The sequence below is a fragment of the Neovison vison genome, chromosome 13, assembly GCF_020171115.1.
Source record: "Neovison vison isolate M4711 chromosome 13, ASM_NN_V1, whole genome shotgun sequence".
Lineage (NCBI taxonomy): Eukaryota > Metazoa > Chordata > Mammalia > Carnivora > Mustelidae > Neogale > Neogale vison.
The window spans coordinates 109,136,145-109,159,252 of record NC_058103.1 but is presented as its reverse complement, the minus strand read 5'-3'; the positions used below and the strand labels follow the sequence as shown (position 1 = coordinate 109,159,252).

General features: G+C 38.6%; 1 protein-coding gene across 2 annotated transcripts in view; it reads left to right on the top strand.

The window, feature by feature from the left end:
* The first annotated feature begins 727 nt into the window (after positions 1–727).
* The window catches only part of TCF12 (transcription factor 12), a 389,433-nt gene continuing 367,052 nt past the window's right edge, over positions 728–23,108 (top strand). The window contains exons 1-3 of one of the 2 annotated variants that reach the window (XM_044231896.1): positions 728–967; positions 1,932–2,028; positions 3,047–3,119. In XM_044231896.1, coding sequence (XP_044087831.1) covers positions 1,954–2,028; positions 3,047–3,119 — 148 coding nt within the window. In that variant the 5' untranslated portion in view covers positions 728–967; positions 1,932–1,953. The remainder of the gene's footprint in view (positions 968–1,931; positions 2,029–3,046; positions 3,120–23,108) is intronic. The other variant, XM_044231897.1, reaches the window with a different exon arrangement.

Sequence of the window (23,108 nt, the reverse complement as noted above, 5' to 3'; positions counted from 1 at the left end):
CCCCGAACAGGATTCGCGTGGGAAGAGGTGATTGTAGACTTGGGGGATGTGTGAGTGGAGTGTTTGGGTACCTGAAGCCCACACTGCTTTGTATAGTTTGAGGGAGCTTGTGACCCTTTTCCTGCGTGCTGCTTAGCAACGAATTGGACCAGCTGCAGCAACTCCAAGCGCGGACCTAGGTGGTTCGGTCTCCCTTCCCGACACACGCATCCCCCGCCAGCGCGGCGCAGCCTCCCGGGGCTGGAACGTTCGGGCCCAAGTGTGGCTTGGTCGGGAATTGCAGCTTCCAGGGCTCTGTGGCCTCGGACCGGGTGGCCTGAGCAGCGGATCCAGATGCGCCCGCAGCTGCGTCTCCCCCGCGCCGCTCTGCCGCCCGAGGCAGGAGCGGGACAAGCCAGAGGAGGCGCCACGGTGCCTGCTTCCCTGCTCCCGAGGGCACGGACTCGGCGCCCTCGGCGGGCGGTCCGGTCCTACTTCGCGGGGTGCCCGCGCGCGTCTCCCGCCCCTCCCCGGCAGCCCCGACTTCGTCCCGCCTCACCCCACCGCGGGCTTTGTCCACCCGCCGCGCGGCGGCTCCTCCCCGTTCCCGCCGGCTCCTCCCCACCCCCTCCGCCGGCCCCACTTCCTCGGCGCTGGCGGCAGGAGCGAGCAGGGGACGAAAGGGTTAACCCGAGGCTCTTCCCGGCGCGGAGGGATCCGGAGCGGAGCCGAGCGCGGTGCTGAGGCCGTCTCAGCGAAAAAAATGTCCGCCTGAGGAGACCCACAAGTTCTATTCGGGGGGACCGCCAGCCCGCCCCGGGAGGAAGGGGCGGCCAGGCCCGAGAGCCGCCTCTCCCGCCCGGATCCGAGAGCTCGCGCGGGGCAAAGTGAGCCGAGCCTCCGGGAGGTGCAAGGGGAAGCCCGAGCCCGCTCTCCCGGCCAAAGTGAACTTTAATCGGGGTGGTTGGATGCGGAGACGGGGCGGCAGGTAATTGCGGAGAGGCGAGCGGGAGGGGTACGCCGTGGCGGGGCTGGGGGCTGAGGGGCGCCGCCGCGTCCCTGCCGGAGCGGAGGCGACCCCGGCCCCGCGCCCCAACTCCGCGCCCCTTTGTACAGAGGCGAGCCCGGGGTTCCCTCCAACTTGGGGAGCGGAGTGGGGGCGGAGGCGAGAGTCGCGGGCGGCCAGGCCCGCGGGCGGCGCGCTCGGCCTGCGCGCCCCGCTCGGCACTCGGCTCCGGCTCTGGGGCGCGCGGGAGAGCAGGCTGCTTCGGCCGCCGCGCCGGGCTCATTGTTCGGCAGGTCCGGGGCTAGCCGGCCGCAGGCAGGGCAGCAAAAGTGGGAGGAGGCCGAGTCGGGGGAGGAGGACGCCGGGCAAGAGCGAGACTAGTTGTCGAGGTTTGTATTTTCTTTTTAAAAACGCCCCTCGGACGCGCGGGGGTTGCTTTCCGACCCCTGGGGCCCGCTGGGGACGTCCGGGCGGCGGCGGCGGCAGACGCGGGCCTGCGAGCGGCGCGTTCCCTGCAACTTGTCAGTTCTATTGTTGCCGAGCCTGTGAGTCACTTCGCATCTCCCCTCGTCGCCGCTCCGCTCGCTGGACGCCCAGTCGCCCCTCACCCCGCCCCTCGAGACCCCCGCCCGGCCGGGCGCCGCGCCGAACACCCGGCGGCCGCGCGGGGTGGGGGCGCCGCGGAGGGGGCAGGGTTGAGCTCGGAAACTTGCGGGAGAGGCGGCGAGTTGCGGGAGCCGCCGCGACTCTCCCGGGCCGCGCGGAGAAACGCGTGGATTCACCGACCCGGCGCGGTGCTGGGCTCTCCTGCCCCCTGCCCGCACGGCGGTGGGAACGAGTGGGGTAGTGGAAGTCAGCTCACGGCTCTCCTGCCCTACGCCCCTCTTCATCCTCTCACACTCTTTGGGCCTCGGTGGTCTGTCTGAACCTATTTTCTCTGCTTTAGGACCCGCTAGAAGTGGCTGAAGATGAATCCCCAGCAGCAGCGCATGGCCGCTATAGGGACCGACAAGGAGCTGAGCGACCTGCTGGACTTCAGTGCGGTATGAGAGCTTTCCGCGGCATCTTGGGGTTCTGCTGAGGTTTACCAAAAAAAAAAAAGGAAAAGGGAGGGGGGAAAAGCGACGTGGAGACTAGGCAGCGTGAACTCCATCTGCTTTGAGCAGTAGTTCTCAGGGCTGGAGTCCAGCTCCCCCAAGTTGGACACCTGAACTTTGATGTAATGTCTAGACTTGCAGATTTAAAACTTTAATGCCAGAGGGGTCATTTGATTTAACCAGTTAAAAGGAGAACAATGTAACCATGAGCTTTGGTTGAGTCACCTTCTGACCCTGATGATTATTAGGGATTTTGAACTTTATATGAAAAAAAAATTATTTTTGGTGCACTCCATTTCTCTTCCTAAGATGTGATAGAATTTATAATACCCGAAAGAGGTCAGTTAGGAGAAAGCCAGTTAAAGGCAGGAATTTCCAGCCTGTTTGAACACTTTTAAGGACATGTATATTTGTGTATGTATATAGATATAAACATATATATGTATATTTGTCAGTCTTTTACCATGGGGAAATAATTAAAGGACTTAAAAATAGCTGAAACCTAAGGCCTACTGCCTTTATCTCTAATGGGTTGAATTCCTTTATTAACTGTTGTTAATGCAGGACCAATACCTACTTTCTAAAACTGGGTTATAATGGATCCTTACTCTTTGTAGTTGTTTCATTGGATGTGATTCTGACTGTGTGTATTGAATAGTAGTGTAAATGTAATGAGATCTCTGCTAGAAAGTGAAGATCATGGACAAAATTTTTAACCTTAATATAATTTTTAACCTTAATGTAAGTGACTGGGTTTTGAGAACAGACTATAACCAGTATTTCCAAGTAGCATTAGGAAATAGTATCACTTAGTGTGTTTGCTTTTCTGGGTCTGAATGTATATTTTCAATTTTATCTTAACTTTCTTCTGAAATACAGTAACTGATGATTCTTGGTGGACTTTTGTTTGCAAGGAGTCTAGAAGAATTTCAAGACTAACAGGTACATTTGGGTTATTTTGTAGATGTTTTCTCCACCTGTTAATAGTGGGAAGACCAGACCAACGACACTGGGAAGCAGTCAGTTCAGTGGATCAGGTAAGATGATATCTAAAATAAGACACTCATATTTTGGTGTTGTGATACATTTTAGTAGAAAAATATGAAGTATTTTAATATTTCTATGTCATTTTGTAGTGTCTAGTTCAAATTAGAAGCAAAAACAAGCCTCAGATGAGAGCTGTTGTTTTTAGGATCCATTGATACTTCAGAGAATTTAAATATTGATGTAAAATTTTTCTGTTTTCCATGAATTTTTAAGTTGAATTTGTCTTGTTTGAGTACAAGGGATTATATCCTGCTTTTGTGTTTGGACGAGTATCAGAAGAAAACACTCTGTGGTCCATGTGTGGTTTTTTTGTTTGTTTAATGTTTATTTACATACATGTATTTTTAATTTTTGCCAAAATTACAGCTTATTAGCATTATTTACATTTGGGTTCTAAAAAATTGGTGAAATAATGCTATTTGATAAAGAGTATGAAAAGTAGAATTGAATCAAGAAATAATTAGTAAGACTTATTTTAAAAGATGGCCATTCCATTGAAAGACTGCAGCAAATTAACAATTTTGAGGACAGTTAGTTAAAATGTTAAAGGAATGATGTTACAAATAAATGAATAGAAAGATTTATCTTCAGATGACATCTATTAGGTGTCTGAATTCCATATTCCGATGACATTAGGATAATTTTAGAATAAGTTAAATTAGATTTCTATTCCTACACTGGTGCTGTGGTCTTTAAGTTGACTTTCTGTGTATTTATAATTACTCTGCTTCATTATTAACATTTATCCCATTTTTTTTAAGAATGCATTTTTTGTTTTTCCAACTTATTTAAACTCAATGATTTGAAAAATAAACAGTAAGAAGCAAAGTCCATTTCAGTGTTCAAAACCTATAATTTTCTTTTTAAGTTAAACTTATTTCTTAGTTCTCAAAGATGAAAAAAAAAAAAAGCCATGGACATCATCTTAAAACTACTGTCAAATTCCTGGGCTGAAATATGGTAATTCCTCTTTGACCAGTGCTTTTATTTTCCCTAGTAAAATGGTAATTGATTTTTTTAAGATATTATAAGAGCAAAACATCAGGAAAGAAGGAAATGTCATAACTGATAACACCTTAATACCGCTTTATATTTAAAAAGTGTTTCTATTTAAAAATAATTCAGTAACTTTATTAAAATTTATTTTTCATGATGAAATTATAGCTTATGGGTAAAATGCAGAATGTTTAACACCTCAAATAAGCAAAATAAAAGCATTCTAGGTTTTAAATATGTTAAAGGCTGATATTGTCTCTATTCAAAAGAATATCATAAAATGTTAGCCCAACTCCAACTCTGTTCTATCTCCTTTCCATTTACTGGTAATTATTTGAAAATTGTCACTTTTTTGGGGTGGGGAGAAAAAATTACTAGTTAATGTAGAAGAAGGCTATATTCTTTTACTTTCTTTACTACTGTTTTGAGTATGTCTCAATTTTTGCAACTTATTCATTTTCAGTACTTTAAATTTACTTTGTCTGATACATAGTAGATGCTTAGTGTATTTCTTTGAGTAGTGACATTGCTCTTTTTAGGTTGTTTGTTCGAACTTTAATTGTGGAAAATATATTTAACTGATATTCATTGGCATCAAGGACATGAACTTTATTTAGAAACTTGCTATTAGAAATATTTTGTTTTTAGAATAAAGCCAGTTATATTTTTTCACCTTTTAAAATCAATGTGTGGTTTATGTAGTGTGTGAAACTAAAAAGTATGCATGAACGTGGTATATATTATTATAAGCATGACATTGGAACATTTGTAGGCCTTTCTTGTCGCTTGCATTATGCGAAGAAAGAAATTATTTGTTTATATTGCTGAAATAATTATATGGTATTTGATTATTTGGAGTAGGAAATTTTTAATTTTAAAACTGGTAGATTTGTTACTTGTCCATTGAAAGTTTGACCTTAAACATGTGTTCAGTGGATATAGTTATATTTATCTTTGTGGTTTGTTTTAAATACCAGGAAAAAGAAAAGCTATGACCTTTAATAATTAGTGAATGGATTTAAATTTTTGGGAAAGCGTAATGGCATAAGTGGTTATTTTATATCAGAGTATATTGGTATATGTGGTTTTCCTATAGTCAGTTTGTTATCTTAAATGTCTAGAAGAAATTGGTGTAGCAATATTATTTTATTTATATACTTTATTGACATCTGAATAATTTTCTATTCTGATTTCAAAGGATATTAATATGTCCTAATGCCTGTTTATTTGCAGCAATATAAGGAGCTAAAGAGAGCTAAAGATCTTTCTGAAGAGCTGACTTGAGTTTTCTTGTATTTGGAGTAACATTGTTAAGACCTTAAGCTTTTGCTTCATGAGAACTAGTTGTGCAGTGTAATTTCCTTTCTTATGTTCTTTAGGAGGATAACTTAATTTCACGTTGGACTTTTTTTGAGAAATAGTAAAACAGACTTAGAATATTTTTAGGTGAAAGCATACGATATATTTTATAGTTTAAAAAAACACATTATTTTAAAAAAAGTTTTATTCCTAAAACTAATAACTTGTATGATAGCTGACACTTCTTCAAAAGTCATTGGAAAAGATGAGAGTGTATTTCTATTACTTGTCTGGAGAAATGTGTTATAATGCTATTTCTTCATCAAGGTGTAAATTTTCTTGCATTATCATAAGACTGAATTTGTCCCCTTCGTATGATAGAGTCTGTGATGTTCTTACAGTGACCTTGAGAGGTGTGTCTCTCTGTAGGAGTTCAAAGTGAGGTTACTGTGTTATGTTAGGCCAGTATATCAGGAGAAAACTTGTTGAAAGGATTGATAAAATGGAAGTACTTCAGGTGTTTAAATCCACTATTCCCTCCAACTTCAGAGTTTGAGTGTGTAGAACGAAATTGTGGTATTGGATTTAATTTTTAGTAGTTTAAATATTTACATGATATCCAAAAATTTTTCTTTATTAGTTTTTGAATCTAAGTAGTAAGAGATACTGAAACAGAATGGGTATATTCATTTTTGTAAGCTATCTTTGTACATATTGAATCTATCTTTGATATTTCTGGAAAAATATCTTACTTAGCAAGTAAAGTTTTGCTTTTTGTTATTCAAAGTGGATTTTTGTAACATAATTTCTTCTTGCCCAAGATTTTTGGACATAATTGTAAGAACTGTTTTCCGGCTTTTAATTTTTATTTTTTTTTTATTTTTTTTTATTTTTTTAAAGATTTTATTTATTTATTTGAGAGAGAGAGACAGTGAGAGAGAGCATGAGCGAGGAGAAGGTCAGAGAGCGAAGCAGACTCCCCATGGAGCTGGGAGCCCGATGTGGGACTCGATCCCGGGACTCCAGGATCACGCCCTGAGCCGAAGGCAGTCGTCCAACCAACTGAGCCACCCAGGCTTCCCCGGCTTTTAATTTTTAAAAGGAATACAGCTTTCCATTCTTTAGTTACTGATCACTGTTTTGGGGGGAAGTTTTTCATTTGTATAGGCTTTATGCTTTTTGAAAGTAATTTGTTCATTCAGGAAGCAAATATGCTAATCTAGGGGTGAGCTGGTGAAGGTTTGACTTGGTATTAGTATATGGGGAAGGAAGGAAAAAATACCGGAAAGAAAGGACTGACAGAATTTGAAGAACTGGATTTCTCTAGATTAAGAGAAACAACTTACAGTTGCAGTTCTCGCATAACTGGAGTGTGGTTGTGCTGAAGGAAATAAAGATGCTGAATTGTTTTGAGCATTTTAAATTTCACAGGACCTGGGACTCTTCTAGCTAATTGTGGGATTTATGAGAGAGAGAGAAAAGTGCTGGGAGATGAGTTAAAGATGTTGGTTAAAAAAAAGAACAACAGCAGCTCTTTTTTGTTTATAAAATTAATAGTCATCGTTGAAAAGAAAGTTGGAGAACAGAAAAAGCAACAAAGGAAAAAAAAACACCCATTATTTCACTGTCCAGAGAAAATTGTTATGTTTTGATATGTTTCCATTTGGTTTTGTTTTTCCAGTTAGTCCTTTGTTTGCAAAGTTGAGAGCTTAATGATGGTTTCATTTTATGTCCTCCTTTTTTATTTCACTTAATATTAGGAGCATTTTCATCTTGTACTTAAAGATACTTTATAAAGTTGGTGTACTATTGTATAATATTACATGGAATGGATATAGTATAACTTAACAATTTAGTTTTCTTACTGCTTGACATTTAGGGATTTTGTTATTTTGCTTTTTATAAAAAATGTGATAGTGATCACCTTTTTGTACATGTGGATTTTTTATCTACACTTTGATTTCCTTTGGATAGGAGATGTATGTTTTGTTTTTTGTGCCTGCAAGTTATAATTGAAGCTAAGAGAGTGAATGAATACCCTTAGGGAAATGAACTCAGAGAGAGAGAAATTATCAGGCCAAGGATTGATGTTAATGGTGGAATTAGATGTATAAAATTAGTGACTTTGGATAATTACTTAATGTAAAAATACAATTTCTATTTGTATATAAGTAGAGTATAAGATGACATTATGTAGAGATTTATATTTGTGTGTAAATTGGTTGTGTGGTAACTTGAGGGGATTCCCATCATTCTTCGACCTGTGCCTTTTGAAATGTAGTATAATCTAATTGGAGTCTATCGGTGAGGGCTCTTGAATTCTTGTCTTCTTAAGAGAGGCTCTATAGGATAGTGAGAGGAATTGAACTCAGGAACCAGACAATTGGAATGGAATCAGTGCTTTGCAGCTTATTGGCTGGGGGTCCTTAGGCAAGTCCTTTCAGTGATCTGACCATACTTTTTTGTGAAAAGTAGATGATACTGCCTATCTTCCGAATCTTTATGAGGATCAAGTAAGATTATCTTTTTTAAAAAAAGATTTATTTGTTTATTTATTTGACAGACAGAGATCACAAGTAGGCAGAGAGGCAGGCAGGGTGTGGGGGGAAGCAGGCTCCCCACCAAGCAGAGAGCCCGACGTGGGGCTGGATCCCAGGATCCTGGGATCATGACCTGGGCCAAAGGCAGAGGCTTTAACCCACTGAGCCACCCAGGCATCCCAAGATTATCTTTTTTTTCTTTTTCTTTTTTTTAATTTTATTTATTTATTTGACAGAGAGAAATCACAAGTAGATGGAGAGACAGGCAGAGAGAGAGAGAGGGAAGCAGGCTCCCTGCTGAGCAGAGAGCCCGATATGGGACTTGATCCCAGGACCCTGAGATCATGACCTGAGCCGAAGGCAGCGGCTTAACCCACTGAGCCACCCAGGCGCCCCCAAGATTATCTTTATATATTTCCTGACACACAGCAGTTTCAAAAATGGTAGCTGCCAAGGGTGCCTGGGTGTTCCAGTTGGTTAATCGTCTGGACTCTTGATTTTAGCTCAGGTCATGATCTCGGGGTTGTGGGATTGAGCCCTATGTCTGGCTCCGTGCCGGGTGTGGAGTATGCTTAAAATTCTCTCTCCCTCTTCCTCTGCCCACTCCACTCCCTCTCTAAAAATAAAAATGGTAGCTGCCATTATTATTGTGGCATCCTCTTAAGTAATACTAATGATAATATTAATAACTAACAGTAATACTTAGAACCAGCTTTATAGGCAATGTTTATTGAACTATTATTATCTACTAGGTGCTATGTTAGTGGTGGTGGAGGTGAGGAAATGTCCCCCACAAGGGCAAATATCAAAGTTTCTTTTCAGTGCCATAAAATTATATATGTTGTCAGAAGTCTAAGAAGAAATCAGGCAGTAGTTTTTTAAAATTAAAAGATTTTTTTTCCCCTAGAAGAGTAGCTTTGAAAGGGCACCAGGGACCTAAAAACCTTACCTTTTTTTTTCTTTTACAGTGGATTTCTTCTTAATACTATTATTTTGTAGATTAGATATTGTATAGTGCAGAATGATAGAAATGTGTACAGCTTTTGAAACCCTCTTCCATGCTTAGGCATTGCCATTTGGATGTAGTGTTTTCTCCATATTCTCTTAACTACTTGAAATTTTTTCTGGAATGAGATATAGACTAAATAAATAAGTAAAATAAAAATTACGTGGCCTGAGAGGATAGAATAGCTGGGAGACAGGTTGGAGAGAGTGTTAAGAGTCTCTAGAGTAGAGCTTCTCCAATTTTTTCTTAATAGCAGAGGAGAAGTAACATAAACTCCCCTGGGAGCCTGAAGCAACACATTGCAAGTGAGCAGAAGAAATCTTATCTTAAAAATTTATGTGCATTTTACTTTCTACTCCCAAACACAAACATATTTGTTGTAATATGAATATGTTTTGGGGTGCCTGGGTGGCTCAGTTGTTAAGTGTCTGCCTTCGGCTCAGGCCATTCTCCCAAGGATCCTGGGATCAAGCTCCACATTGGGCTCTCTGCTCTGCGGGAAGATTGCTTCTTCCTCTCCCACTTCCGTTGCTTGTGTTCCTTCTCTCGCTGTGTCTCTCTCTGTCAAATAAATAAAAATCTTAAAAAAAAAAAATACGTTTTAATTAATCATTGAGTAAAACAGGTTCTAGGGAGGTGTGTCGTGATTAGCTTATAGTGTTGCCTTCCCCCTGTTTTGCTTTGTATCTTTGGGGTTGGGGCAAAGGTGGAGTGGGATGTAGGCTTATATTATCTTAGTGAAAAGCCCACTTCTATGCTTTATCTGGAGCATATTATTCAGCTGTTTTTATTCTTGGGTCTTCTCTTGCTCCCACAGAAATCTATGAAAAAGGATCATCACATTAGGGGGCAAATTGTTTTGTTAGGGAGGAAATTGTTATTCCATAACGCCCAGAGAAATTTGTTAGTAATGTCGCTTGCCTTTTGAACCCTTGTTTTCTGTTTCCAGCCAGATCATCTTGTAATTTAACATGCCCATGACTTGAGAAGAAAATGTGTATTTTTATAGAGAAAGCTTTGTATTTTTGTTGTTGTTCTATGTCTGCAATGTGCTCTGGTGTGTTCCATGTTAAAAATGTGCTTTCATAAAGACCGTGGTGAGTCATCCAAGTTACTCTAAACTGATTGGGAGCATAAAGATCATATTTAAAGATCACACTGAAATGTATAAACAGATCAGGGATCAGTTGCTAATTTTTATTGCATTGAGTAGTGACTCAGTGATGAAATTTTCAAAATATAACAATAAAGCAATTTAAGATAAGGTGCAAGATAGAAGAGAATGGTTTTTTTTTTTTTTTTTTTTTTTTTTAAAAAAGCAACCACTACCACACCTTAACCATGTTTTTGGCTATTAAAAATGTTGGTGGAATGTGTCATTTTGTCAGGTCTGTTTTAGGTTCTAGGAAGGTGCCTGAATTTGAATTGAGGGAGTTCTCTGAATTTGAAGGATTATTCCAGTTACCCAAGGAAAGTCTCTTTGGAAATCTCCCTCAAAAATTGTCGGTTTATTTTCTTTCGGTGGTTTTGCCAGGGAGCCATTGCGAGGCTTTGAAATGAACGGGATCAACTCATGATTACTCTTCCACCTCTTCATTGGTGGTTAATATAGAGAACACAGGTTGAATTTAATATGATCGTGCAGCTCCAGTCAATGAGCAAATGTGCTCCTGCTCTCAGCAAGAGTTGTGAGTAGTGGTGGGGCACCACGGGGATCCCTGCTAGGAGGGAATTACAGTCATCAAGCTTCTTAGTCCTTGAGGCATATGTTGTTTTGAGGTTGTTGAGGATAAATAAAAGGTTTGCTGTACCACTAGAGAGGAAAAAAATACTAGGCTTCACTTTGAACTAGTGGCAGAAGCATGCTTTGGCCACAAGTTAATTTAGAGAATCTGAGTTTGTATGGGTCCTCAAATAGCAGAAACCTGAGTTAGCAGGTCCTCTTAGGTTTTTGCTGTTTGGAAGGCCTACTATATCTAGCTAACTTTGTCATCTGGTCAGAGGACCATTGCTTGTCTGCTTGGCATTGACATGCTAAAGGTTTTAGAAAATGTTTTTCACTTTTGGTCTCAATTTAGGTAGAGTGAAGTTTAAGGGGAAAGTTGTTTCATGTTCATTCTCTTGGTGGGAACTTACAGACAGCTTGAATTGATCAGGCTTTTCTAGGTAGGCAAGTAATTAGAGCCATTTCAAGAGCATAAGAAATATCCTCAATGTCTCTTGTCTAAGCATCAGCTCATTCCTTTTATTCTATGGGATGGTGTGATTAATTATTATACGCCAAGATCACCTTTTACCTGCCATAGATCCACAATCCCTGATCTGCGATTTTGAAATCCCAAAGAGTCTGAATCAGAATTTTTCCTTTAAATTCAGCATATATTATTTTAATGGCAAAATCTGATCTTATCTGAAGGGAGGCCGTTGACAGTCTGTTTTCCTAGTTGTATGGTTACCAGATGCTGGAAGTGATTTGTAATATATGGTATGTGCACTGTATTTCTTTCTTAAATTTGAAAAAGAGAATTATAAAATCCACCTATCTCCATGGATTTTTGAAAAGGTATTATAGACCCCCTGGTCCCCCCTTGTGTGTGTCTCCCAGGTATTGTTTACAACTCAAGATAAGAATTTCTTTTTTTGGACTAAAAGCCTAGAGTAGAGAATTTATTATTTTAAATACAGAAAAAATAATGGTGGTGAATTTGTTAACATAAAGGAAATTCTTTTTGGAATTTGACTTTTCAGGCTGAGCTTTGTGTTTGAGTATTTTGGCCAGTACATTGATTTAGGGAATCAATTTCTGTTTTGAGGAGGGATACACTTTTTCATCTTTTGGGCCAAGGAGTGTACCGATATTTCCCTGGTCAGTTTGCATGAGAATTTTCAGGGTGCTAAGTGGAGACATATTTACATATAGATATATAAACCCAAGTAAAAATAATTATATATATATACATATATATATGTAAATTATAAATCTGGTACTGTATGATTACTTTCAAAAGGAAGCCTGAACCCTGACCATAGTCACTTTTAACTGTTGGCCGAGAGCAAATGGAGAAGAGAATTCTAGTGAGTAATCATGACAAAAAAGAGGAGCTAAGATAAAGTTTGGTATGGGACAGATAACAAAACCAGTCTTGGGTAATTTTATGTATGTATTTATTTATTTAATTCATTAATTAATTTTATTTTTTACTTCTTTGGGAGGGAGAGAACACAGAGCCCAGGGGTGAGGGGGTTGCAGGGAGGGGCAGAGGGAGAAGCAGATTCTCTTCGAGCAGAGAGCCTGATGGGGGCTGGATCCCAGGACCCTGGGATCATGACCTGAGCTGAAGGCAGACACTTAACCGACTGAGCCACCCAGGTGCCTCCAGTCTTTGGTAATTTTATTCTCTTCTTTTATATTAAAGTTAACAGTTTTCATGAATTGATACGTAGCCTGATGTTTATTCCTGCAGTATACTTATTAAGGGCATCTTCATTGAAAACACACTGTGATTCTAATGGGTATATAAAATTTTCCTCAGTAACCTGTCATTGGCTCACTTCTGCTATTGATAAAAACTGTGGAAGTAGCTATGAAACTAGTTGGGTATGTTTTGAGGGGCATGCCAGTTGTTGGCCATTCAGACTCTTGCCTTTCAAACCTGTTCCCTGTAATATTCCCAGTGATGCTGTCTTAAGAACCATGAATACTTAAACAAATAAGCTCAATTAAATAGATTAAATAATTAAATAATTGAATAATTAAATCCACTTAAAGTTTGTAGGGGTTTGAGATTCTCTCCTGTAGGAACACAGAACAGGTCATACAGCCAAGCTGTCTCTCGCCTTCATATTTATATAATCTCTTTGCAGTGCCGCAACGAACAGACTCTGAGTTTGACTGTGGAGCCTTGCTAGACAAGTTGTATAGTAGTAGCACTTTGCCCAGTGGATGACTGAAGGAAGGAGGAGTCTTACTGTTGAAAAGAAATCAGTAATGATAAAACTATTTGGTAAATATTTACTCATACACTGTTTTCTTCATAATTCTCATAGGAAGTTGGTAACTTCATTTTGTAGAGGAAATAAAGAAATCAACAGTGATACACATTTGCCTGTGGTTTCTTATTGCCCCTCAGAAGTAGCAAACTGATGAGTTGTAGTTGCACCTGCACTGATACCAATCTGCACCAGGGCAAGGTTTGTCTTGAGGAGGAATTTAGTATCTCTAGAAATCTTTAAAATTTGTTGTTGTAACTGGGGGCTAAAGTGGTGTAATCTTGGTATTCTCCACAAGAAAGTGTTTCAAAATTTATTTTTATTAAGAAGAAAACAATCAGAGCCTTTATACAATAGAACTTTTAAAAAAGTATTAGAAGATATTGAATATAAATAGCTACAACCTGAAATGTCTTCAGGAGAATGTAATTTTTGTGTGTGGTCTTATTGTCCAGCTGTCATCAGACTTTGTGCCTTGGGAAGAAGATGAAATTTGATAGTTGTAAGATACTGGAATCTTCACAGCTATTACATAGTTGAATATCCTAGGAAAGAATGGTTGCTTGATAGTATGGAAAATTCTTTATATTCACTTTCCCATTTTCAAAGATTTAATGCTTATTTAGTTATAAAGGCAAGTAAAAGCAGATGGAAAATAGTTATTCCAAGGGTAGTTTAAAAATGTTATTAAACATACAGAAGAGATTTTTAATTGAAGTCATTAAAATTTAATTTTGGGAACAGAACTTTCAATGCATTAAAATGAAGAGACTTAGGCTAACTTTTACAGTAGTGAATGGTGCTGATTTGTCCATTTTGTATTTTCATTTATTTGAAGGTAGACTGGGCTTTCATTTTGTTGAAGGGCATCTATAGATATTTGAGAGAACACCTAGTAATACCTGGCTGTTTTTCACTGGTCTTTGTAGGATGGTTTATTTACATTTAAGGAGGTGGAGAATAGAGCACATTGTTGTATATTGGAAAGAGGAGGGGTTTGGAGTCAGAAAGTTTTGGTTCAGTGTTGGCTTTATCCTTTACTAGATCTGTGATCTTAGTGCAGTATGTTAACTCCTCTTAACCTGTTTATCTTATTGTAAAATGAGGAAAATAAAATACTGCCCTAAGGGGTAGCGATAGTGATCAAGTTAAGTAATTTTTAAGGAAATTACTTTCTAAAATGTGGAGACTTACAGTTCTGTACAAAATATTGGTTGCCTTATGTTAGGAGGCATAGCAACTCTTGAAGGGATTCTAAGATCACAAGTATAGATGGAGAGAATGACTATTCATGCAAAACTCACAATATTTCTGACAATCAGTGAAGATTACATCAGGTGATTGAGAGGTAAGGAACTCCTTATGGTAATTAATGCTCAGAATTTCTAAATTCTTCAAATGAATTCTTTCTCTTTTTGTTTAGATGGGGGATATTAAGGCAGAGAAGTAAAATTCTCATGCATGTTCTTTGGTAGAACTTTTAGTTATATCCCAAACCATGGAGCCCCCAAATTAGTATCTCTGAAGCCATTATTCTCAGCTTAGTTGTTTTAAATGCTTTTTGAGGCTCTCTTGTAGTGACAAGGTTAATCCCAGGCTTAAGTAGGTGTGACAGCTGAATGGTTCTTAGGAATAGTCTGCTTTTGCTTTGTTTGATGAGCAGTAATCTGAACAAAATTTTAATGTCAGTAAGAGTTAACATTTTAAAGATTTAAAAGTATGAGATCTAGTGTCCTTGGTATATTCCCAAGTGAAGACAAGAGGTTGCAAGGATGAGGTTGGGAAATGCAAGTGGATCTCCCATCTGCTCTATGCCTGTGCTTGAAGCAGGAAGGACTCAGTCTTACCCATAAATGACATAGGTATCAGGGCTCTGAGATGTCTGATGATGCTTCTGTTTCTGGGTGTGTGATTATGGAAGACGGGGAGGGGGGCCTCCCCAGGTCCTAATACTGCTTTCCATTTAGTATACTTGTCTTGGTTATATAAAACACCTGGCTCACCTGTTAAATTAGGAAATACTGAGGCTTTTACTGACTCTTTGTATGTATGTGTTGTGGGATTGTGTTGTTTAGAATTATTCTTTAAAGAAGGAAATCTGCAAATTCAAAGTTCATAGAACCCAGAGCCAGTAGAAGGTGGTTTTGATGGAAGTCTGTGGACTTCTGGGCTCCATAGGAGCTCTTTGCTAATTATTCTTCAGGATAAGACAATGACTGGGTTTAGAATATAGCATGATTTGACAGCAACTTACCTGGCATCAACAAAGTTCTGAGGCCTTCTGTCTCTGCACTTCCCATTTTAAGAATTCCTAGTCCTTTCTTGAAAGATCTGTATTAAATTGCAATGATGTGAGAGTAGATGGTTGTTGAGACAATAAAATGAGGGACCTTTGGGAGTGGAGATTGAGGGTTTCTGAATATAACGTCTCATCCAGGGGCCAGGTGAGATAGTTTATTTTTTTTCCATAACAGTTGATGGCTTCTGCATGCCTGCTGCCAGCTCTGATCTGGTACTTCACTGCAGGCATTGCAGTGGTCTCCTTACTGGGGCTCCTTGTGTCCATTTGCTCTCTTTTCCAATCTTAATCTACTAAGCTGCCATAACAAAATACCACATACTGGGTGGCTTAAACAATAACAGTTTATTTTCTTACAGTTCTGGAGACTGGAAGTCTGAGCGCAATATGGTCAGGTTCTGGTATTCTCCTTTTTTTTGCAGATAGCCGCCTCCTTTTTTCGTTCTCACATAGCCTTTCCTTAATGTGTATGGAGAGAGGTTGTAGGAAAGAAGTAGCTGTGGTGTCTTTTCTTACGACACATTTCATCATAGCATTCCCACTCTTATGACCTCCTCTAATCCTAATTATCTCCCAAAGCCCTCACCTCCAAATACCAGCTTCTGTAGATGAATTCTGGGAGGACATAAGTCCATAACACAATCCTCATATTTTTTAAACATTTTCCTCCTGTGATTCTTGTCAGATTTGTTCCTTGTTGGCTGTCAATCAAAACAATCAAAAGGGGGCACCTAGTGACTCAGTCGGTTAAACATCCCCCTCTTGATTTCAACTCAGGTCATGATCTCAGGGTTGTGAGATCAAGCACGGTGTTGGGCTCTGTGCTAAGCGCAGAATCTGCTTAAGATTCTCTCTCTCCCAGGGCAACTGGGTGTCTCAGTCGGTTAAGTGTCTGCCTTTGGCTCAGGTCATGATCCTAGGGTCCTGGAATCAAGCCCCACATTGGACTCTGTTCAGTAGGGAGCCTGTTTCTCTCTGCCTCTGCTGCTCCCCCTGCTTGTATTCTCTTTCTTTCTCTCTGTATCAAGTAAATTAAAAAAAAAAAAAAAGTTTCTCTCTCTCCCTTTGCCCTCTCCCCAAAATAAATAAATAAATTTTTAAAACAAACATCTGGGTGGCTCAGTGGGTTAAAGCCTCTGCCTTCAGCTCAGGTCATGATCCCAGGGTCCTGGGATCGAGCCCCGCATCGGGCTCTCTGCTCAGCGGGGAGCCTGCTTCCTCCTCTCTCTCTGCCAGCCTGTCTGCCTACTTGTGATCTCTGTCTGTCAAATAAATGAATAAAATCTTTAAAAACAAACAAACAAACAAACAAAACAATCAGAAGTCTCCCCTTGGCATTTAAGTTCTTTAATAATCTGATAGGAACTTGCCTTAGTTTTATAATTACTACTTCTAGTCTGAATTGTGTGGTTCACTTATACTGGTTTCCTATGTGACCTCTTGCCTTTGCGTTATTTTTTTTTTTCACAAACTGGATTTCCTCTTGCCGTGTTTGTGCTGTTTCAACCTCCTTTTCTTATGAAATCTTTTCCAGTCATTTCAGCCACAACTTTGTCAAAGTATGGCTTCGAGATGATTTAAAGACTTTCAGGTAAAGGATTTCTTTTTTGCTCCTGAAGGCAAAGCTAGGCTCAGTATGGCAGTTAGGGCTATTTGATTTTGAGTCCAACCAGTTATTGTAGCTGGACAGCTTCTTTATAAACACTGTAGTTTAAAAGAAGATTGAAGCCTACTTCTGTTGAATACTGAACATAGAATTTCTGTTTGTAGGAGTTGAACTTGGTGTTCTGAGTTCTTTTTTGCCTAAAATTGTTTAGAATACTGTCCTTAAAAATATATATATATATATATATATATATATATATATATATATATGGTCCCAGACTATAAAAATCCCTGGAAGTGAAGATAGTTTTTAAGTTTGTATTTCTGCAAAGTACCTTGCTTTTGAGGTCAGAAAACACGTGGTGATTGACTGTTTTTAGATTTGGAGATGTGTGATAGTTTGGTGGAAAGAAAGATTAAATTTCCCAAGTTAAATTTCGTAGATTAAATTCCCTTTATTGCAGTTTTCTTTTCTAACATCAGCTACACGGTGAGTTTTTAAGGAAGTACTGAACTTGTATGGATTAGCTGACTGGAGACTGGGGTGTTTGTTAGAATGTTTTATCTGTTCTCTTCTTTCTTCTGAAAAGATCTTAGCCCCTCCAGGACTCCACATTTAAATATCAGGGATGCAGGAAGTGTCCCAAGTGGTAAAGTCATCGAGGTTGTTTGTGAATATATCTGCCTCTACCAAATCATAGCCAGCCCTTGCTCTGAAAAGCAAAGGGAAGTGATAATTTCATAGTGTTCTCTTTTGACAAGATATGTGTCATTTACGTTTTTTAGTAATGTCAGGTTGTGGGGAGAATGGCTTGTCTGATGCTGGGATTGATCAGGTAGAGGAGATCTGTTCTATGAGGTGTATAGGAAACATTTTACCACACACTGGAAACCAGTAGATAGCCAAACCCTTGGAAGTGGTATTTCCCTGAGACAACCCTGGTTTTTAGTAGTTTGGTTGAGCCATGGAAGAGAGGTTGGTTATATGATCTAGCATTGTAGTAGTAGTGGGGAAACATCCGTAAGGGCAGAAAAAGATGATCTTAATGGAATGGAGTCCATCACCTGCTTAATTTGTACACCACCTAGGAGCCCCTAAATGTTTCTAAATCATCTTCAGTTGGAGATTTTTGGGCTAAAACTGCATTTGTCTACTGTAGAATATATGTCATCTTCATATTTTGAAGTTAGCTTGCAGATCTAGACATGGTATCTTTGGCAGTTGTATTTTAAAGTATGTGTGTGTGTGTGTGTGTGTGTGTGTGTGTGTGTATTTTTTTTTTTTTTAAACTAGGAATTGAGTTGATCACTCTGATGTAATTTGGAACTAAAATGTTACCATTATATGTAGAATTTGGAAATTGTTTTGAGGGAAACATCAGTTGAAGGTTAAGGAGTTTTGTGCGGAGAAATCTGGAGATGTATCAAGCTGGAGATGTGATCTGTGTAATAAAGATAGTAAAAATTCTCATCTCAGTAATCTACCTCAGAACAAAATTTCTCCATTATAAGCTTCTCACTTACTTAAAGCCACTTTATCTGATCTGTTGGCTGCTAGAATACTCTTACATGACTCAGATCTCATTGTAGCTTACCTCTGAAATATGTAGATTATGTTTTCTTGCGTAGTCTGAGAGAGTGGTTTTTTATTTCAAACAGTAATTTTCATTACTTGTAAAACTCAAAGATTTCTGAGTTGCCACCTTTATAGACTTCTGGTTGATTTTTCTCTCAGAGTGCCCATTTGCTCTCTGTGAAAGGAACAGGTTTGCATTTATTCAGTGAATCTAAGATGAGATAATTGGTATTTTTATTATTTGAATGGAGGCTTTGTATTTTTGAATTTTGTGAAACAAAGCTGTGTTTGTAAACACATTTCAAAAATATAAATGACACTTTTTGGTAAAGATGTTCACTGAATAGCAAGAAAGTTCAAAAAAGGGCTTTTGTTAACATTCTATAATAATCTAACTGTTTTCATTGACTGTCTCATTGATTAAAGAGTACCTGATTTTTAGAACTTTTTGTGTTGAAAATAATCCTTACACTGGGTTGTGGTAGGAAAATATTTTCTTGGTATCCAGTACTCCTGGGAGTTTGGAGTTTTCAACTGTTGTCTAGGTTTAGAAGAATGTTTGATAAACAGTGTATTTCAATGTAAAAATAGTCTTGGGAAACTCTAGGAAAGCATTTGTTTAGTGCTCCGATTAAGATGAACAAGTTCTAGTATTGGACCCATAACAGAAATATTTTTATATGGCTACAAAGGTTGAGGTAAAAAGAAATGGTGTAAAAGTTTAGGTATAAATAAGTGGATTTCAGGCAAAATTCAAAGTGAGTCTTCAGATTTTGTAAAACAACGTGGTTGATTTTACATTCCCCTCCAATTCCTTCTTCTTTTAAAGACTTCTCTTGGCTTTTTAAAGGAAGTTGTCTGGTCAGGTATGGAAGTATTGTTTTCAGAGGAAGTGTATTATGTCTATATGTAGTGATTTTCATGTGGGAGGAGAGTGTTTAATTTTAAATTAATCTTGAGAACCTATATGTAAGTGGCTGATTTTTCTTTTTAAACTACTTTTGAAAAATTTTAAAAATATAAGCCAAACCTAAATGAATCTAAACAGCACAAGATAAATAAAATCTTTAAAAAAAAAAAAAAAGGGGGCGCCTGGGTGGCTCAGTGGGTTGAAGCCGCTGCCTTTGGCTTGGGTCATGATCCCGGGGTCCTGGGATCGAGCCCCGCATCGGACTCTCTGCTCAGCGGGGAGCCTGCTTCTTCCTCTCTCTCTGCCTGCCTCTCTGCCTATTTGTGATCTCTGCCTGTCAGATAAATAAAATCTTTAAAAAAAAAAATAAATAAACAGCACAGAAAGGTACATGATGAAAAATAAGTTCTAGTCATTTTTTCCTGTTCCCCATTTCCACTCCCTTGGCAGAGATTGATACTGTTCAGTTTCTTCTCAAAGTTTTTCATGCATACGCAAACGATGTAATAGCTTTTGTTTTGCACAGGGAAAAACAGTTCTGCAACTTAACCTTTTTATTTAAGAGAGGGAAGGTGGGGGATCACTATATAAAGGCCATTCTTGAGCCTATTTAGATTTTTATTAGGACATTTGATTCCCTAAGATATGTGTAATGATTTGACCTGTTATAAAAAGTAACATAATTGTATAGTACATATGTACAGAGTACATATGGCTTAATGAAACTAAAAAATGCAAAAGCTTTAGCATTTGGTAAGATTTCAGTTTCACCCACTTAATAATTGTTCTTCCCTTTAGAAAACAAACACACAAATGAATTTTATTGAAATGGAAAACATTTGGTAAGATATTAGTTCTTTATGTGGTGTGCACAGGACTCACTTTTACATGAGTTATTTAACCATCTTCATAAGAATAACTGAGGCAAATTCAATTTTACTCCCATTTTTGCAAATGAGGAAACAGGTTTTACACCGTTGTAACATAAATACTAAGTGACAGAATCAGTTTCAAAGCTGTTTCATGCAATTTTGTGGCAGTAGCTAGTTATTTAGATTGTTTAAAAAAAATGTAGTCTCATGGATAGTTGTCTAATATACTGATATCAAATATCACAGTTATTTAAGTCATTGTTGTTATAATGTGTTTAATGGAGAGATTGGCTTTTTCCTGATCCCAAATTCAACAGTGATTAGCATACTTGGGGAGCTTTTAACAAATACCTATTCCTGGATCACTAACCCTAATAGATATTCAGGTTGCACAGATCTGGAGTAGAGGCTAGGAATCTGAATTTTTAATAAGCTGCTGCTTAATTCTTAAGCAACCAACCTGGCTTCACTGAAGTATGTCTTTATTTGAAATTTGTGAATATAAAGTTTTAGCTTTCACTTATTTTTTTCTGAGGATAATGAACCATGACTTTATAGAAACACGTGAAAATGTAAAGGTACATTTGGAAACAAATCATTCCTTGTTGAGCTATATTATATTGTGCTGTAAGGACTTTTTTCATAGGGCCACACTATAACTGAAGGTGAATTAAACTGAAGACTTTATTTTGTCTCCTGCACAGGTGAGCTTTGGAAACATTTTGTAAATACATCTCTAAAATGCATAGAGTGGAAACCAAAATTAAGTGATTGAGTCAAAAGCCTCTAGAAATGTTTTATCAGTATCATTTTTAGTTGAGAGCAGGATAATACTTACCCAAAGAAATAATCGTGCATTAGATATCTTGCCTTATAATTGCTTTAAGTGTTGAAGTTATATTACAGTGCTTCTAAAGAAAAAGAATTAAAAAAATAAATCACTTGGTGGCTTTTTGGTTTGGTTTCTGTTTGCCTTTCTCTCTTTTTTCCCTTTGCTCATTTGTTTTGTTTCCTAAATTCCACATATGAGTGAGCTCACATGATATTTGTCTGTCTTTGCCTGACTGACTTTGCTTGGCCTAATACTCATTAGCTCCGTCAACATCATTGCAAATGGCAAGATTTTGTTCTTTTTGATGGCTGAGTAATATTCCAGGTGTGTGTGTGTGTGTGTGTGTGTGTGTGTGTGTGTGTGTACGTGTGTGTACTCTGTATCTTTAGCCATCTTTCAGTTGATGGACACTTGGACTGTTTCCAGAAGTTGGCTATTTTTTTAAAAAAGATTTTATTTATTTATTTGACAGAATACAAGCAGGGGGAGCAACAGGGGGAGGGGGAGAAGCAGGCTCTCCACTTGAGCAGGGAGCTTGATGACTCCGGATCATGACCCAAGCTAAAGGCAAATGCTTAGCAGAGTGAGCCACCCAGGCACCCCCCCCATAAATTGGCTATAAACACTGGGATATATATATATATATCTATATGTATAGATATATATATATATCTCCCTTTGAATTAGTATTTTTGTTATTCTTTGGGTAAATACTTATTAGTGCAATTGCTGGATTGTAGGTAGTTCTCTTTTTTAAACTTTTTGAGGAATCTCTTTGCCTGAGGGGCCACTTTGCATTTTCACCAACAGTATGAGAGGGTTCCCCTTTCTCTACATACTCTCCAGCACATATTGTCTCTTGTGTTGTTGATTTTAGCCATTCTGACAATTGTGAGGTGATATCTCATTGTAGTTTTGATTTGTATGGTGAATTATGTCAAGCATCTTTTCACGTTTGTTGGCTATCTATATTGTCTTCTTTGGAAAAATGTCTATTCATTGCTCTGCACATTTTTAAATTGGATAATTCATTTTTGGAGTGTTGAGTTTCATAAGTTTTTTACAGATTTTGGATACTAACTCTTCATCAGATTCGCCATTTGCAAGTATCTTCTTCCCTTCCATAGGTTGCATTTTGTTTTGTGGATTGTTTCCTTCACTGTGCGGGAGCTTTTTCTTTTGAAGAAGTCCCAATAGTTTATTTTTGCTTTTGTTTCCCTTGCCTTAGGAGACCTATCTAGACAAAAAGTGGTACAGTCAATGTCAAAGTGGTTAGTCTGTGTTCTCCTCCAGCATTTTTATGGTTTCAAGTCTCATATTTAGGTCTTTCATGAATTTTGAGTTTGTTAAGAAAGGGGTACAGTTTCATTCTTTTGGATGTGGCTCTCCAGTTTTCCCAACACCATTTGTTAAAGAGATTGTCTTTTTTCCATTGCATATTCTTTCCTGCCTTGTTGAAGGTTATTTGACCATATAGTTGTGGGTTCATTTCTGGGTTTTATATTCTGTTCCATTGTGCCAGTACTGTACTGTTTTGATCAGTGCAGCTTTGTAGTATAAATTGTTCTGCTATATAGAGACCAAAATAATATTATTATATATTAACTTTATGTCCCGTGACCTTTCTGAATTAAATAGACTTATTAGGTATAATAACTTTTTAAAATATGGTTATCTTAGGATTTACTATGTGTATAATCACATTGTAAATTAAGATGGATATATATTTTTCTTTCTTATCTCTGTATCTTTTATTTCTTTTACTGATTTAGGATACTGGCAATTATAGTAAATATACAGTGTTAAATAGAGTTGATGGGAGTGGATATCTTTGTCTTGTTCTCAGTTTTAGAGGAAAATGTTCAGTTTCTCACTAGTAAGTGTGATTTTTAAACATAGATTTTCTGATGATGGCTTTTACCAGATTGAGGAGATACCCTTCTCATCCCAGTTTGCTGAATGTTTTCATTCAGGAATGGATTGAAATTTTGTCAAATAAATCCATTGAGATCATGAGACGGATTCCTTCCTTTGTTCTATTCATATAGTGAATA